This window comes from Magallana gigas, chromosome 4, assembly GCF_963853765.1.
Source record: "Magallana gigas chromosome 4, xbMagGiga1.1, whole genome shotgun sequence".
Classification (NCBI taxonomy): domain Eukaryota; kingdom Metazoa; phylum Mollusca; class Bivalvia; order Ostreida; family Ostreidae; genus Magallana; species Magallana gigas.
This window is the reverse complement of record NC_088856.1, coordinates 46501131-46520415: the sequence shown is the minus strand read 5'-3', so window position 1 is coordinate 46520415 and position 19285 is coordinate 46501131. Positions and strand designations below refer to the sequence as shown.

The window sequence follows — 19285 nt, the reverse complement described above, 5'->3', positions numbered from 1 at the left end:
AAAGATGTTGAAATTTAAGTGATAATGATATAAATAGATCCGGATGATTTTATTTCAATATGACATTTTTGTGCTACAACTTTGTTAAGAGGGCTCGATGGTAGTGGCCATATTTAGACTGTATTGATCTCCTATAGAAGAAGAGCTCTATATAAAAGTGTAGAAAAATATCAAAATTTCTAAAAGGTTGAATGTAGTGAATTTTTTTTTACTAAATTATTATAATTATATAGCGTAACAAATCATACATCTTAAACTTTTTAGTTAGATCTGATGGCTAGTTTGTTGACCATCCAGCCTCCTTAAGTTCAGTATTGAATTTCCCACAATGGGCTTTTGATGACAAATTAATTGAAATACTAAGTAAATATGTATTATTTTGTTTTCAAGTGGTGGCCGTATTTTAATGAGTCTAGCTTTAAACGTTACTGAATAATCTTAGATCGCATTTTATCGGACCTTATTGGAGTTGGCAATCTGGCTGCTTAAAATTTAAACAATTGAGTGAATTGCGTGAAGATTGTATAAAGACATAGATTGAACTATGATATACACACGATCATGAATAATAGTTGTAAGATAACAATTAACTTATACAACTATCGACCCACTGATAAGGGAATGATTGCGAAATATTTTGCCCAAACGATGACATCAGCTAGGATGTTTGTCCATGGCTTCTTGTTTGGACACATGCGAATATCCGGTGATTTGTATGTTACATTGTGGTAACTTGCAAAGAAGAAAAAGCGATATCAGTTATTTTAAAAGAGACAATAGCCTAAAAAAAACTTCCCTTGTCCAAAGCAGAGATTAAAAAAAAAAATCATTTTATAACTCTCAACCCTGCTGTTGTCTGTTGTAACTTATATTTCCTGTGAAAAGACTTTTTGACGACGGTTTGCATAACCTATCACCCCTTGAGACATATTGTGCTTCATTATTATTCCTAAACTTATATTTTACATTTATTACATTACTTAGTAATAAAAAACAGGTTTTTTGCATATGTGATACAGATGACATCCGAACAATCGTATCGGCCTCCAGGGCTGATACAGGTTATCATCCCTCTAGGGCGATACGGATCCGTATCCGTATCACACCCCTTGCGGAACTCCTCTTCCTTTTTTCATTTCGGCATTTGTGCATGTTTACAGACAAAAAATGAAACATTTGTTACAGTTGAAATTTTTTGAATGCAGTTGAAAACTTCAAATGCTAGCAAATGTTTTGGAGCAGTTAACTTTTAAAACCTGAGGAAAATCCGGTTCTTCAGCTATAATTGTTTGTTAAAACAATTAGATCTCATATTTTTATTTAATACATTTACAACTGTACATACTTCTTTCAAATAACATTTTAAATCAATTTGTTCAACTTGATGTTTTTAATTTTATTACCAAGTACGTAATAAATATAAAAATAGATACCCTTTTTCCATATCACACCCTGTATTAGTCCTCGACCAATATTATCCCATGGGCCTTCGGCCCTCTGGCTGATATTGGAGTCTCGGGCTGATACAAGCTGTTATATGGAAAAGGGTATGTATAATCATTCTCTATTTATTTCCGACTCGAAAATATTAAAACACTCCGAATAATTCGTCTGTATTATTGATGATGAAGTATCAGGTAAAAGTATAACTTAGAACGATAGGATAGAAGAGTCCCGGTATTATATTGCATCAGATCAAAATTGACGTAGGGGCTAAGAGGACAACTATTTCTAGTTTGCAAATTCATGCACTTTGAGCGTTAATGTTCCCTCTCCCAATTTTGATTTATATGATATCTATGATAAAAGAAATTTGATGCCTACACACACTTTTGTCTTACTATCTTGCATATATAATTTGTTGTAAATTGTAACCCGTGCGACTCAATAAGGTATTGTTAGAAATCAACATATTAATGCTAGAGGACATATTCTTTTCATTTACTGACCAGCAGATAAAAACAATTTGCATCTCTCTCTCTCTCTCTCTCTCTCTCTCTCTCTCTCTCTCTCCGTATGAGTAGAAAAACTCATTTAAAAATGACCGATACGTACAATATTACTTATATATTACTAATTTCGAAACTGGACATAAATGTGTATTGGTCCCACCTTGAGGTTAAAGGGGCATGGTCACGATTTTAGTCAAAAATTATTTTTTCGATTTTAATGTTAACAATATGATTGTCATTTGTTGAGTTATATGCAAGTTATAGAGCTTACAATTCTTCGCTATGTAAACAAAACTTTTGTTTACATTTTGAATGTTGAAGTGAAGATTCCAGTTTTAGACCTCAAATGAATGTATTAATCGTTAGGAACTGTTTATTTATGCTTAAAATGAATAAAAAGATAGACAAATCAGCTTGAAACAGTTTTTTACTGGTATATTGAACCTATGTAAACAAAAACAGGGCACGAGCCGTGTTTACATGTCGAGGAATTGTGAGCCCTGTATCTTGCTTAAAACTCATCGACTGGCACCTAAATTTCATTTGGTCATTAGAAATGCATTCATAAAGCACGGTAAATAATAAAAAAAATAAAAATAAAATTTAACCAAAATCGTGACCATGCCCATCAAAACCCATGTACCTTGTAAACTAGTTCATGTTCTAGTACTAGTTCATATAGTACAATCTCTTACAACATCTTTAATTCTGTCCATGCCAGACAAAGCTTATGCATCTTCTTCCACAGGGACTGGTCTGCGACCGCACGGCATGCCGCGTTCCAAGTGCTCCAGCCCGCATTGTTCCGCTTCATCTCCACAATCGGCCGCTTCAATCCGTCAGGCGTCCACCTGAGGACCACAGCACATTCATCTGTTGAGTCTTTCTAAAGTACATGGCTTATTCAGTTCCATCTCCTCCTCTTCGCCACTGATGTTTTCTGCCCGTGCCATCTGCATTGCTATGTTGTTTGGGATAATCTGCTGCCATATATCCTTGGGAATTCGTCCAAGGCATTTGATCTGAAAGATGTAAATCCTTTTTTGGGAGTTGATTTTAATCAACTCTCCTATGCAGTCACTCTGGCAAACCGAAAGTGAAACAGTGTTTGGACCTAAGCACAAATCATCATCGCTGACAAGTCTTAGTTCTTGAATATAATAGAAAAATTCGACGTAATGTATGCTGAAGCATTGTTTTTCAAGGAAACTTATCTATAAACACTTTGTTAATAGTAAGATTGTATATACTGTAATACGAACAATTTAGATACTAGTATATAATTAGTCTCATGTATTCCTACGCCAGAGTTTAATATAGTCTCGTTCAACCAAAAGCTCGGCTGTCTCTGTAAATCTCCGACAAACAGAGAGGCTCTCTTGCTTGTCGGAGATTAACGGAGACAGCTGAGCTACTGGTTGGAGTTCAATATCAATAGTGCTTGAATCCATACAAATGTTTCGATTACTAATACATAGTTTGAAATCTATCTTTAAAGGGTACCTGCAGTGCCGGTCAATTTTTGATATAATGGAGATCTATGTGTAAAAACATCATCCTGAAAATTTTACAGCGATCGCATAAGTAGTTTTCGAGATATTTGGGGAAAACCCGATTTCACACCTGAACCGATTTGGCGCGAGATGAACTGTGACGTCACGGGGTTAACGCCGCTGTAGGAGAAACAGGAATATCGTATGAAAACTGTTCGTTTTCTTGCATTGTTTTATCGATATATGAACATTTTTTTCTGTTGTTTTATTTCCTTATCAACCCTGGATGACTAATTATACTGTCGTTTGAGTTTAACCCGTATTTTATCGAACAAAAATGCCCCGAATTCGGACAATTGTTTGCTTCATAAATTTCGTCAAATGTGTAACACATTTTACATATAAATGCACACCATATGTAGCAAAATGACAATTAATCAAAGCAATATTGTTATAAGAAACATATTTTGTTAATATTGTCATTCTCTCGAATGATTTCTCAGTGACATTATTAACTGATTAATAATATTGATAATACATAATGATATTTCGTAAAAGGTAACCCGGGGTCTATTCCTCGTATAAGGCATAAAATTACAAATGATGTCGCCCGATTATTCAATAATGTTGATATCGGACCAATAACAATCAAAATAGTATGCATTCTTTAACAAACAAACACGTGAATATAAACGGATCAAGGCGAAAGTCCAAGATGGCTGCATGATTAAGTCTGTCTCGTATTATTTTAAAAATACGATAATGGAATTTAATTTTACATTTATTTACATCCTTTGTCAAAATGTTCCAGTTTATTTAGATTTCACTATGATTCGTTGTCAGTATTACAATTTAAGCTATACGGAGTTATAAAGCGTTTAATTGCTGACCATAGCGCTCGAAAGAAAGTTGCACTTTATTAAATAAGAAATTATAAAGACCAACGTAATTACTTCCGAAATAATTACTTGATCACATAAAAAAGGTTTCAATTGCTGAATTGTAAATTTGGTCATTATTTAAGTGATTAGATAAGTAACAATAAAGGCATTTACTTCGAACACTAGTTTTACTATTTAATAGTATCATGCATGATTCTTTAATCACTGATTGACGGACTATACACATGTTTTAGCTGACGAATGCTTGATTTTACACAGTCTAGTTTATTTTTCTGTTTTATCTTTTAACAACTGAGTAGCTAATTATACACAAATCAATATACCAGTCTAGAGGTGTGAAACCCTTTCTTTGTTCACCAGAATCGTGTACCTTGTGTATACATACCCCAGATACACGTGTGTCTGGAGCAGTGGCTTCGTTAGTTTACCTGTGTCATTATCTCGGATCACTCGTGTGTGAAAGGATATTATGTAATCAAAAAATGAATAATGAACATAAGTTTGCCCATGTAAGCGTTTAAGACATCGTATTCATCGGTAAAAAGGCGATGAGAATAACAAATTTTAAAATCCTTTAAAAAGAAATCTGATTGTAATAAAATAATAACGGATCTACAATACTTAAAAAAACAAGATACGTCAAAACATCAGACTTATATCAATCATTTTGGCTGAAAAATCGAATTTAATTTGTATAGCTTTGTAAGGAAATTTCCCTCCTGTTGACCTCGTGACGTCACTTCCGCTGAAGCCTCGTTATCGCCTAATTCTGTTTTCTCTTAATTAGATCTCCCAAAGCAGGTAAAAATAGCCACTTTGAAGTGGCGTAACTCCGTTATTTTTGCACCGATTTCGATGCGGTTTTTTGCATTAAATTTTGGTAAATAAACTCTTTAACATATGTTTCACATCGGCTGGGCTGCAGCTACCCTTTAAATATTACACAACATGATTCACATGGGGTTTCTCTAAATTCTTGTCTGAAAAGTCTAATTAAAATTCATATTATAAAAAAGCGTAATTTAAATACAGACTAGAAATTTAACTAATTGCCACGCGAGGTAAGTTGATTTTAAAATAAATGATAATCGATAAATTCAACTCCCGTCAGTACTTCAGTACTTTGATTTTGTATTGGAGACATTCAAGTCTCTTATCCGTGTAACAATAATAACAATAACAGGCTCTTGAAGAAGGATACTTTGAAAATTCTGCTAATATCGAAGGCCTTCCATATGTTTGCTAGTCCCCTGCCACCCCCACCCCACCCCTCAAAGGATTTGCCAGTCACCACTATTATTTTCCTGATGTATGTCAGCTGTGCCTTGGACGCCCACCTCTTCAACCCCCTGTTTCCTGATCAGGATCACGAAGCAATCTTATAATGAAGTCAAAAAATATACATGCACTAGTACTGTCTTAATGTCTCTTGCTTGGAAACACTAACAAAATTGAAATGCTATTAGAAATGTCTTGAAATAACACTATCAATTACAAATTTCAGCCATCATATTACCATTAATATTTATTTTATGACTGACTGAAATTTTGACTTAAGTCTGAAATTGTTTCATGCATCCTGAGGCATGTAGTTGTAATTCACAACGTTGAAGTTTTTTACTGTAATGACTTAGTATCGTGGTTCGTTATTCAATGTCTGAACAAAACCTTTGTACTATCAATGCTTGGTTATAGAAGGACCTGCATGTGCAATACACAACAGACTTGTTTGTTGACTTGGAAGTCAAGGTTTCAGGTATATACGTACTTGGGAAAGGTCAAATTCTAATAAATAAAAAAAAAACGCCTGTAATTCTACCCTTTAGATAAAAAGATCATAATGCTCTACAACATAAGCAAAATGGTCGACTCTAATAAAAAGTGATAAAAACAGGAAGCACATTTAAGGGACTTATATGCCTTTTCCTATTCGGACATACACATTCTCCCTTCAAATACCTACCTCCCTACCTCCCTACCCTACCCTACCCTACCCTACCCTACTTCTCGGCCCAAATAGCATAGTGTTGAATAGAACAATGCTCAGAGATGTTGATTGCTGTTTAATAACAGTTCGATCATAACAACGGTTTAATGAGGGGTGATATGTTAATTAGCAAAATGCACATTTTTGTAATAATTCTCTTAGAAAATCTTATATCTATTGCTTGTTGAATTTATTAATATCTATTGAAGAATGCAGTTTCTAATCACTAAAAATATTCTTAATACATCAGTCTAAATAATTATTTATTTGTCAAATCTTCGGCAAGAAACAATAATCCATGAATCATTATGAGAGGATAGCATACAGGGTTATACACACGGATCGTGTGATGTAATATAATAAATGCTGTACATGTAGATATCAGTTATTGTGCTCTGGCAAAATCTTGTTAGTTACGTATTGTCTCACGGCATAAACGTAGTACACTTGATGTATGGATATATAATGATCACTGAAGATACTTGAACACTGTCACTGTGTTTGTGTAATGTTGTCCCACCCAGAGATTGTTCTCATCATCCACACACAAACTACGGGGACACGTTACCCCTTGTTGTGGTGTAAGTAGTAAAGACAAGAACTGACCGTCCTGATCCAGAAGATCAACTGTTTCACTGTTTTCATCACACACCAGGATGTGACCGAGTACATCAGTACATATTCCATGGGGTCGAATCCCTGACCCCGGACCTGTGTAGGAGAACCTGTGTTGTCCTGATTTATCCACCACCACTACAGCACGTCGGTCCCAGTCTGATACACAGACGTCACCATTGATGTTTTCTGTGATGTAGTGTGGTCCACCATACAGTGCCTGTCCTTTGTTGTCTCTCAGTATGTTCTGTATTTCTGTCATTGTCTTGTTGTACCTGGTGACTTTACCCTTTCTATTCTTCCTCATCCCCACCAGTATGTCCCCGTTGATGTGGTAGGAGTGTATACTGAGTGGTTCCCAGTCTCCTGTTTTAATGAATTCAGTGATTGCATTATCCGGTGTAATCCTATTAATGCCATTGTTGTGTTTGTCTGTATAGATCAGATCCCCGTCCTGTGTGACTGTGTGGAAGCCTTCATCTCTAACACCATAGGTCTTTATCTTCTGTAGCTGATTCCCCTGTAGATCTGTTTGGACAAGGATACCACGTTTATCACTGGCCCAGAGTCTGCCTGATTTACCCAGTGATATGTGATCTCCACTGCGAACACCTGGTATTGTATACTCCCTGGCCTTGGTGACAGAGGAAGACAGAGACAGTGTTTGTTTCACGTCAGATTTCTCTCTGTCTTGTTCTCTCTGTTTCCCTGAAGGTTTTAAGTCTGTAGAAGCAGTCTCCATGGGTTTTATTTTTCTGTTCTCTGGTTTAGTGTTGGGGACAGTTATTCTACCCAGTAATTTGGCGACATCTTCCTTGCTGTATTGACCAGCAGTAAATACGGGTGGGACTGGTTTAAACGTCTCTGGTATTGGTCGTATAATCAAGTTTTCTGATTTGAGGGCAAATGTTAATTCTTCTATGTTTGATGGAGATAAGTTACCATAATATGTTTCTATTAAATCATTGAGAGAGTTGATGTAATCATCTATTTCTTGATTTTGACCGTTTAACGTTTGTAATAATGACTGTTCTTTTTTGTCAACTTGTTCCATTTTATCTAATGTGACTGCATCTACCAGTTTTTTCACAGACTCAGCTTCAGCCTTTATGGATGTTCTTATACCTGCCATGATCTTCTTAATTTCTGTGACATCTTCAGCAATTTCCTTTTTTAGATTTTGAGAAGTAGGCTCAAAATAGCTTCTAATGTTGGCAATCTCCTCGTTATATATCGCAACCTTTTCATCAAAGAGTATTTCTAGGTTGGTTAACCAATGGCCGCGATGTTCTTTGGAGCCTGTGCATTTAGAACAAAGGGGAATCTGGCATTCCCTACAGAGAAGATCTATTTCTTTTGTGGGGTGGATCTTGCATTTCTCTACAGGAAGTTGACGTTTGCGTAGCTTATAAGAGACCACTTCATGGTTCTTGGTTTTCTTATTCTTCTGATGTTCATCTCTGCATTGTTCACACATTCGAAGATGACAGTCATTGCAGTAAAACTGGCAGTTTTTCTTACAGTCTTCAGTGCCACACACCAAATAATGCTGGGCGTCGGGTGGTATTTTGGATTCAGATAAAGCCATCTGAAAAGAGAAAAATTATCATTCTTTTCGAACGGTGTTGGTGTTAAAATGTCCTTTTAGAGTGTGCGCACGGTATTAGATCAAGAAATTGGGACACGTAATTTTTCTGTCAATCTTCGAATGTGCGTGGACTTCAATAAAGCATGTAATAAACTTGAATTTTTTCTAAAAAATGCCATGTAGAAACATGTAGGTACCAAAATTAATATTGTGATTCAGGAACTTTCAATGATCTATTGAAGTTTTTTTTAAAATAATATTTTTTAAAAAGATGGGTGAACAAGGCATGTAAAATGCACATATGAGGAATAATTAGATACTGCAAAATTAAAATATCATTAAATCTGATACCTTGTTTAAAAAATAAATATAAAAAAAATGTATATATAACGTAATATCGGTTTGTAACTCTTAAATATTTTAAATACTTGCAATAGGTTGATTCAAACTGGCATATGCGTGTCAAAATCTCCAAATAGTGTCAATTTTAAAACTCAATGCATTTGCTTTTGTAGAGTGTGTCTGAGCTCCATATTTTTGTCATAGTCTAAATGCAGTTTAATGGAATTTAAACCGATTTTAATCAACAAAAACGTGGAGAGATCACCAACTATACTTAAAAAATGACATTTTGCAGCCCAACAATTGATCGTTTTAGAAAAATAATACAAGTCCGTAAAATTCGAGGCCAACGTCTCATATAGCATTTAAACACTGCACTATGTTGTGAATAAATTGGCTCAGTGGTTATATTAGAGCAACAGACATTTGTTTACTTTATAAAACTTGGGTTTTTAGGTTGTGGGTTCGATACCATCAAAAGTTAAGGTTTTTTTTTTTTTTTTTTTTTAATTCTTATCTTTTTTGAAATATTTCAAACTGAATATTGTTAGAAATTACCCTTTTGTAAACTTGTATAATAACATATCAAATATATTTTATTCAAAAATGTTAAATTGACACGTGTCACAAGAGAGATATTTCACATAATTCACATATTATTTGAAAAAGGTATCAGAAAATAAAAATTAAAAAAAATAAATATAATGAGAAATAGGTATAAAAATGAAAAAAAAAATAATAAATTTGATGCCAAATACATTGAATCCAAACCTGTTGTAATAGCAAAGATTGCATTGAGAGCAATTCTGAGCGATGCAATCTCAGTAACAGGTTAGGCAAAACAGGAATGCATGATTTCCTTCACAAAAATTATACAGAAACCGGCAATTGTACCTTCCCAATCAGTTTAAAATTTGTATATCATTTGTAAATCGGGTGCTATTCTTGACAATTACGAATTCGGTAATTTCAGATCATTTAACAACGTTAACATTGCAAGCTGTGAGCGAATCGTATGCTTTTGAACATCGATATTGCTGCACTACCCCCCCCCCCCCCCAAAAAAAAATAAGAATACAAGTATATACACATATACACACAAAAAACAATATGCAAACATAATCAACTGAAATCATAGAACATTCACGGGTAATTTGACGTATTTCTAGTGTTTAACAAAAATTGAATGTTTTGGATTTACATTTATCATACACGGGTCCAGCCTTTTACCGGGGGGGGGGGTGTTAGATAGATGATTGGGTGTTTAATGATTGGATAGTTCTAATAAATCTTGAATTTTCAAGGAGTGGGGCGGGGGGTGGACATTCCAATCCAATCCTCCCCCACCTACATCCGCGCATGGTAGCTTCCCTTTACAAATCAAATATGGACTACAATAAAACAGCGTGTACCTCATTTCATTGTGACCCAGGTCATTTTGGTTTAAAAAATATAATATTTCAAGAATGCAATTTATCTTTAAATAAAAAAAACTAGTGAATGTATGTTATGGCCACAACTTTCGGTTTAGCATTAAGAGCTTACTTATCAAATCGTCCATTGTTGATCGACTTTATAATCTGGTAATCTTAATTGTACAAAATCACGAACTCACTATTCACTAGGGAATATGTCACGTATTTGCCATCATCAGATATAGATATAATTAGTCTAACTCACCATCAATGTGACCTTAAAATGAGTTCATGCAGCCATTATCGCTGGGAGGACACCTGAGAAAATTGTGAAATTTTCTTCCTGGTTGTTAATATAGGTAGATCGGGATCTGAGAGTGTTCATCAGAGCGAGTCCTCGCGACCAATCGCCAAGACTAGGGGGAATTTTGGCGAGCGCATGCGAGCACCTGCTGCATTGAACACGTCTAAGATTTAAATAACAAGAGATGAATCTTCTGACCTCTACTTTTAATAAATAGAATAAAGTTTATTTGCATCAGGCACGTAGCAACGGGGATGAAGGGGTGGGGGTTCCAGGGCCTGTCCCATATACTTTTTTTCCCAAACAAACATTATTTATATAGAAAATTTAGTTTTAAAGGATCTCCACCCCCGCGCGTCTTTTAACCAAAATGAAGCACAATGAACGGCAATGAATCACGATGAAATCACAATTAACGACAATGCATTAAATGGTATTATTTATTAAGTATAACATTTTGGTATAATGATAAAAAATTTCCATTTGATGGTTTTCACGTAATTGCAGTTTATTTTCATTGACTGTGCTCGTATAGTTTTTAGCTAACCTGAGCTGAAAGCTCAAGTAAGCTTTTCTGATCACATTTTGTCTGTCAACCAAACTTGGCACAAAGCAATCTTAGGCTAAGGGGATGTAAAGTTGTGAAAAAAGGACCACGTCCTTTTTTTACAGGAGATAATTAGGAATTATTGAACAATTTTAAAGAATTTTTAAATCTTTTTCTAAAGAATCATTTGGCTGGCTGAAACTTATTTGGAAGCATTCTTAGCTACTGTAGATTCAAAGTTAAAAAAATCATGACCCCTTGGGGTAGGATTGGGCCACAATGGAAGATTTTTGACATAGGAATATTGAGTAAATCTTTAAAATTTTTCTTCTTAGAATTAACTAATTAGTCAGGAAAGTTGAAGTCTTTGTGCAAGTATCCTCCGGTAGAGTAAAAGTTGACCCCCGGGATGGTTGGGGCCACAATGGAGAATCAAATTTCTACATTGAAATAAAAAGAGTAAATCTTAAAAAATCGTCTTCTCAGAAACCAATCAGCTAGGAAAGCTGAAACTTGTGTGGAAGCATCTTCAGGTAAGGTATTTTCAAGTTTGTGTTAATTATGATCCCCAGAGGTAAGGTTGGGCCACAGTGGGGGTTAAATGGTAAGTTAAACATAGGAATATAAAGAGTTAATCTTTAAAGTTCTTCTCAGAAACCATTCAGCCAGAAAAGCTGAAACTTCTGTGGAAGCATCCACAGGAACAGTTTATTCAAGTTTGTTCAATCCATGATCCCCTGGGGTAGGGTGGGGCCACAATGTGTGTGTGTGTGTGGGGGGGGGGGGTAATTTTTTGCATAGGAACATGTAGAGTAAACAAATGGTAAATCCTTTAAAATCTTCTTCTCAAAAACTAGTTGGTCGGGAAAGCTGAAGCATGTTTGGTAGTATCCTCAGGTAGTGTTTATTCAAAGTTGTGAAAACATGATCCTTGAGGGCAGGGTGGTGCCCATTTGGAGTTGAATTTTTACATAGTAAATTATAAAGAGAAATCGTCTTCTCAAAAACCTATTGGCAAGAAAAGCTGAAACTTGTGTGGAAGCTCCTCAGGTAGGAACCAGGTAGATTCAAGTTTGTTCAAATCCTGATCCCCTGGGGTAGGATACGGTCACAACGGGGATGGGGGTATTTTAATACATAAGAATATATAAAGAAAAATATCTAAAAATTAAAAAACATAATGTATAGAAAAGCTGTAACTTCCAATCTTAGGTAATGTAGATTCAAATTTGTTAAAATCAAAATCCTGCGTAAGTTGGGAACACGTTTGTACCACAATTTTACAAAGGAAAACATTCTAAATTACAAAAACTGAAATGTTATAATACATGGTCTTACTTATATGCAAGCATTTTGACAAATGTTGATTTTTAAAATTGTTTGGCTTTGGCAACTGGGCGATTCTTGGGCCTCACATGGTATATTCCTTTGATAAATAATATTAATTGTTTAGGATCTTGTTGAGAACTGCAGTGCCCAACATCTGATATGACTATAAAATCATCCCGAAAAGGGACTTGATAAAATCATAAGAATATCCAATGGTAAATGGATAAAATTTTTCATTTATACAGGGTCTACATATATGATACAACATTGTTCATTTATTCTGTATTATGACTCAATTACGCTAATTTTTTCATACCTATTTTTGCTTAGGCGAACGATGTGGCCCGTTGTGCTCTTGATAATTATGAGTCGCTACAATTTATTAAAAAAATATGATATGTATTATATAGAATTTTATTTTGCTGCAAAACGTGCTTTTATATGATGATTCTGTTTATAAAAAAAATTTCATAATAACAAATTAGATTAAGGACATGTGAACCTGACATGAAACTAATTGAATAATTGAAAAAATTGTTTAAACAGACTCTAATCGATTCGTTTTTGTCAAAAAAGACATTTTAAGCATATGTTCGTGAGTTCGTTTCCATGGCAACGACCTTCAAACTTACCCATGTTCAAAAAATTAGAACGAGAAAAAAAAACTTAAATGCAAATTAAAAATGTCATAAAAGACATATTTACAATTAACTAGAAAAATTTTCTCACCAAAATATTAAAAAGGTTAATAAAATACTCTATTTATCTGAAAATGGATTATAAGAATTCCTTTTATTTAATCCGCTATTTTAGTTTGAATTTCCTCTGACCACTTTTTTTGACGTAACCAGGGCTAGAAAAATTGCAAAAAATACTATTTCCTATAATTACACTATTATATTTTTAATGTAATTTTGAAGAAATGATAAATAGCAAAAAATTAGTAATCAATAATTGGCATGTTGGTGAATTAGAAAAAAAGATAATAACGTCTGAATTTCCTCTGACCTCTATTGAAATAGATGCTACAAACCCTACATGCTGTTAAAAAAAGACGTATAATTCAGTTTTAAATGGCAATTTCTTTCAACTAGTTATACTGTGAACCTGCATAAGTTCTTGTAGAACAAAATTAATGGAGTTGTGTTGTAAATACTACAACTAATTGAATTAAAAAGGCTGAAAATCCGAATTTCCTCTGATCTGACTTTTACAAAAAATCACTCTGCGCGCTTCATGAAAGTCAACACTGCCATAAATGGTTGTATTTCTAAAAACCAATCATATAAAGAGAAAATGATTCTTTAATTTAACAATTTTTTCACTTCCTAAAGAGTTTATTTTAATGGTAATTAACAGAGTGTCATAGTTGTGCATCTGATATAATCAAGAAACTCTAGTCTCTGTACACAAAAAAGAAAAACATGCATGAAAACTTTAATACACACAATCTTTATTAAGCCTTTGTTGAAAGATTTAAAATACAATCAAACCATTGAATAAATCACAGGTTTCATAAAAATCATATACTGATTGTAATTAATTTGAATTTCCTCTATCAATCTTTAAAAGTTTTGTCTGATTTGCAAGGTATTGCATTAAAATGGGTGTCGGAAAATAGGAGAATCTTTCAAATGATTACAGGTATAAAATGAAATTTGATACTTAATCATGATAATTCTTTAAATCATATTATCTGATTGGACTAAACAACACTGCAGATTCTGAAATGATTTATGATTTGTCCTTATGTATATACATGATTGTATGCAATCCTATAATTCCTTTGAACTTTGAACCCTTCCTTGGTCCCCATATTGGTCTTGATGCTATTTATAATGTATGATTGAGACTTTATCAGAATGATTATGCAGGGTAATATATTACAATGGTTCAGCCTCAATTTGAACTAAAATATAGAAAATGTGGAAGGCCACACCAATTAAATTTCTTTTTCATCGGATCCTGCATGCTCGTGTTTAAATAAAACTTTACAAATCATATCATTATGGACCGCCTAAAAATTTCCGCTACAAAAAATAATAATCTTATTATTTTATCGCTAGCCCGTTTGTACCCTTTTCCACTTAATGTCCGACAAGCAAGAAATTATATTGGTGTGGCCTAACTAGGATATGTATATTTTTTTTCATGCAAAAAATGATAAAAATATAGATAAGGATAAGTTATAACATAAATATTCTTATTCACAAAAATCATTTCAAAAAATATTTAAAATAAAAATTTTACTCAACCATACATTCATAACTCATTCAAAAACTCTGTAATTTAAGATGACTGATATTTTCTGTGAGGCTTGTTGTATATAAGTGTCATAATGATGATCTCAACTTGATCTACATCAGTAACCTCATCAGGGTTATAAAATAAAACAGACTTGAGACAGATAAATGGATGGACAGACAGACACTTATAGACAGAAATGATGATTTGATATACTATGCAATCATCAAATTAAACATAATTATAAACATAAGACATATATTTTAAAAACCAGTTTCTCCACATGAACAGTATATAGCCATTACAAACTTCATTACTGCACTTGGTCAGTATAAACACCTTTTGATATCTATCAATTGTATTTCTTATAGCATATGCATTATCATAATATATATTCTTTTACAACACTAATTCTTAATTGTATGCATTATATGTCCAAATTATTCATGACTTTTGGAGTTTCAGAAATGGTTTTCAAATCCAAGTAAATGTAATAAATCATAAATGGTAGATTATCACTGGTTTGGTCCAGTTTCATATTTCAGGATATGTTGTGCTGCTTATTAATTGTCTTAATATTATATCATAAATGTTGAAATAAATATTGTCATCCTTAAATTACCAAATAAATGATCCAGGGCATCAATCGGGAAAGGCTTTATCAGGATGAACATAACAGAGACAATAATCTGATTATCAGCTCTTCTCTTCATCACTCATGGTTTTAGTTCTTTACATTAGTCTTATATTTTTCCGCATTGTGCCTAGTATTGGGAATGACCTCGTTAACACATACCAGTGATGTTCTCATCTCTTGGAGGTTTGAAAAGTCTGTATTAAAAAAAAAAAACCTGATATTACTGGTACTATTACTTATAACATATAAGAAGGACTTATATGAAAGGATGATTTTAAGAAGCTACATGTAGAAAAATAAAATTCATATAGGCATATTATGAAAGTGTATGCAACATAGACAGACAGAACCTTATATAAATGGATTATTCTATATAAAAATTTGATATCAGGTGAAACTTGTCAACATTTTATTCTAATCTTGAAAATTTAAATTAATGTTACTTAACTTGACAATTTCATATCTTATATAACTGTGTGTATTTAGAAATCTTGCGTTTTAATGATTTAAGGAATGAATGTAATATTTTTTAGTTTTATACGATATAAAATGGTTTGGGGCAGTTTACGCTTTTTTAAACTGCCCCAAACCATTTTATATCGTATAAAACTAATAAATATTGCATTCATTGCTTATAATTTAATTTTTTTTCTATTAATTGTAGATAAAAACAGTCATTTGACCTTTAAAATGATATCAGATTGTACAAAATTCAAACGTAACGTCAGGCGGATTAATACATTTTTGATGTTAGTCTTACTATGACGTATGACGTAGGCAACATTCTTTATACAATATAAAATAATTTTTTTAGCCAATCAGAAAACGCGTTACAACCAGAATTAAATTATCTGAAAATAATGGGAAAAAAATAAGAATTTGTAACAATAATGAACCCAGCACATGAAATCTAAATATGTGAGCAATTCTATCAACCGATAAACCATGATATACATATAGAATATCACACTTTTGTTTTGATCTCGGCCCTGGTATCAGCCCGAGCGGTTGGTATCGGCCCAAGCCCGAAGGGCGCGGGCCGATACCATCCAAGGGCTGATACCAGGGACGAGATCAAAACAAAAGTGTGATGTTGTTTATATCATATATTTAAAATCAAAGACTTTATTTCAAATTTAAATTCCAAATTAGGAATATGATTTATCATGAAGAAGCTATAAAAAAAATTTCGGATTTACAAAACTTGTTCGTTTTTATTTCTTTTTATATGTGTTATCAGAGTTGTCGGACTTTGTTGACAAACCATCGTGATTTGAAATACAGTAGAAGGGAGTCTGTCGTCTGAAATGAAGCACTATCTTCTAGAATTCAAAATTATCGAGAGAGAAACTTCCCTCCTACGCAGCTTCGTTATGAGTCAAATTCTTTCACTGGGATTTCGTAAGTTTCTCGTCAGATTCCATTCATAAAGATCCATACTGTTAGATTCTATAGCAACTAGAAAGTTGTTTGAGAACGTTCATAAGAGTGTCCATTACTTAAACACCTTAATTTTTACAGTCTAATCTCTGGTTTTCTAAGATTAAGTCTCGTTCCATCCTTCTCTATATCCTCCATAATTTAAACGTTGATTGATATTGAATAAAGCGTGCAATTGCTCTAAATACACAAGCGTTGTGTAGGTTACCTCCCCTTACTTGGATACACATCACTCTTTGGCGCTATTTTTGAATTATTATTTTTCAATTTTCGGTAAAAATATTCAGACGTGTAAGGTGATAATTTGTATTATATCTTCGTAATTCTATCGTTATTTCACAAACTAGTTTTAATTTAAAGCGGAGACATATGGAAATTATCGATTTCAAATTTGAGGGCAATACACCCCCTTGACGACGGGCTGAGACAGAGAAATATCAGCCCCGAGGGCGATACAGCCCTAGCTTCCGGCTGCTGTCTCACCTAGTCCAAAACACGTGTATCAGGGCTGATACACTACTAGGTATATGATATTAATTTTTCTCTCAACTGTACTTTGATTTTTACAGTTCAATAAAGGTGAATATCAGTCAGCTGTTCAAATGTTTTCACAATACAGAGAATCAACATTATCAGTTATTGATAGTGAATAAAAGATTAATTCTTCATGTTATGAACTATATATGCTAATAAAAATCATCAATACAAACATATAACCTATTCCTTACAAATATACTGTTCAAGCTAATGTGCATGAAAGTGTTAGACTAAAAATATTTTGTGAGTAAATGTTGGTAAATAAGCTTGTCATATTAATGCTAGAGTAAACTCGGGGCCCTCTATGCGGTCAACCTTACCATTTATCATCAGATGGTTAATTTCATTTAAGAAAATTAAAATTGTGATTATTTTAATTACAAACACTGACTGAATTAACAATGAATAATTTTTATGTTTGAACAAATTAGGATTATTGTGTAGCTATTCTGCATATAGGCTAGGCGATATTGTTTTCACGTGGATAATATACGAGCATAATAATCTGTAACGTTAACATTAATACAATATCTGAATATAGCACATGTCATGATAAGACACCTACCATGCTTACTGCTTGCAAATGGCAGGTTTAGATCACAGGGAACTGGTGTATGGTCTCGTCCTTTTTTCCATTCCCTTTTTATGACACCCGACATCAGTTTGTGTTCGCAATATTCGTCATACACTAATAATATCCATCAGTTTTTGTCATTCCGACTTGTTGTTTACCTAGAGCGGTCATACTAAAACACGCCTGCCGACGCCTGCCGGGGAAAACACGCCTGCCGAGAGAAAACCAAACGCCTGCCGTTTACCTGATGGATTATTTTAATATTTTTTTTGATATTTTATTTAACTTAACTAAATTAAGTATCATAATAACAAAAAGTTGACTTTATATTGATTATTTAGCACAAAATTAACAAAAATGTTCAATGTTGGTAAAGATAGATAACTCTTACGTAGAATTCACAAATGCTGGAGAAAACGTACCCAGGAGAAAACGTACCCAATTTATAGGGTACGTTTTCTCCAGGAGAAAACGTACCCTATGAAAATAATAAATAATGGTTTTCATGGATATTCTTAAATGAAACAAAATAAAATATACAATGAACATTTGTAGCATTTGTTGCTGTTGTTTTTTTTAAAAATGCATAGTCACGTACTTAAATTATTAAGACAATAATTTGTAACATATGTGTATACACGAAGATGGCCTGAGCAGTTTTTAAATTGGTCGACAATTAATACACCATAAACGAGACCGTTAAATAATTAGTTTTTATTGCAATCTCATTTGGAGAACTAAATGATGAGTATCTCAAGAAGTCGATATCGCGTTATTTTTTTTTTTTGCATTTTTTAAAATTTATCTGTAAAACAAAGTTGCTTAATAAAACCAAGTTCACATGGAAACTACCGGTACTACGAAATGTAACATTGAACAGTCAATTTGCTTCTGACGCCACTGACATGCTGCTCAGGTATTTAATTGATTATCACTATTATTAAAATCCGGGGATCTCACATGGAGAAACTCAAAATGGATAATTAGAAGAAGTAGTCAGATAACACTTTATGACAGGTCATTATTAAATTCGTACTAAAATAAAAGTTGCTACAATTATTATAAAGATATTATTCATAAAATGAATATATTTCTATACATCTATGCATTGAAATATGCATTAAAGTAGCATTTGAAAATTATTTAATATGTCCAACCCCTTTAAAATTATAAAGTATTAAATTCATAAATCTATAAAACTCTTACATTTCTGTATATTTATTATGCAAAATAGTATTTAAAACTATTAAGTAGTATAATTATGATTTTCATAGGGTACGTTTTCTCTTGGAGAAAACGTACCCGGGTACGTTTTCTCCTGGAGAAAACGTACCCTAGAGATTGGGTACGTTTTCTCCTGGGTACGTTTTCTCTTGGGT

General features: G+C 33.3%; 1 protein-coding gene across 1 annotated transcript; it reads right to left on the bottom strand.

Annotated features, from left to right (window-relative positions):
- Nucleotides 1–6518: 6518 nt before the first annotated feature.
- LOC105330300 (tripartite motif-containing protein 5-like) lies at nucleotides 6519–10676 on the bottom strand. The gene is made up of 2 exons (XM_011431913.4): nucleotides 10560–10676; nucleotides 6519–8537 (listed from the first exon to the last, which is right to left on the bottom strand). The coding sequence occupies exons 1-2, from the start codon at nucleotides 10560–10562 to the stop codon at nucleotides 6804–6806; spliced, it is 1737 nt and encodes a 578-aa protein (XP_011430215.3). The 5' UTR covers nucleotides 10563–10676; the 3' UTR covers nucleotides 6519–6803.
- Between the last annotated feature and the right edge of the window lie 8609 nt (nucleotides 10677–19285).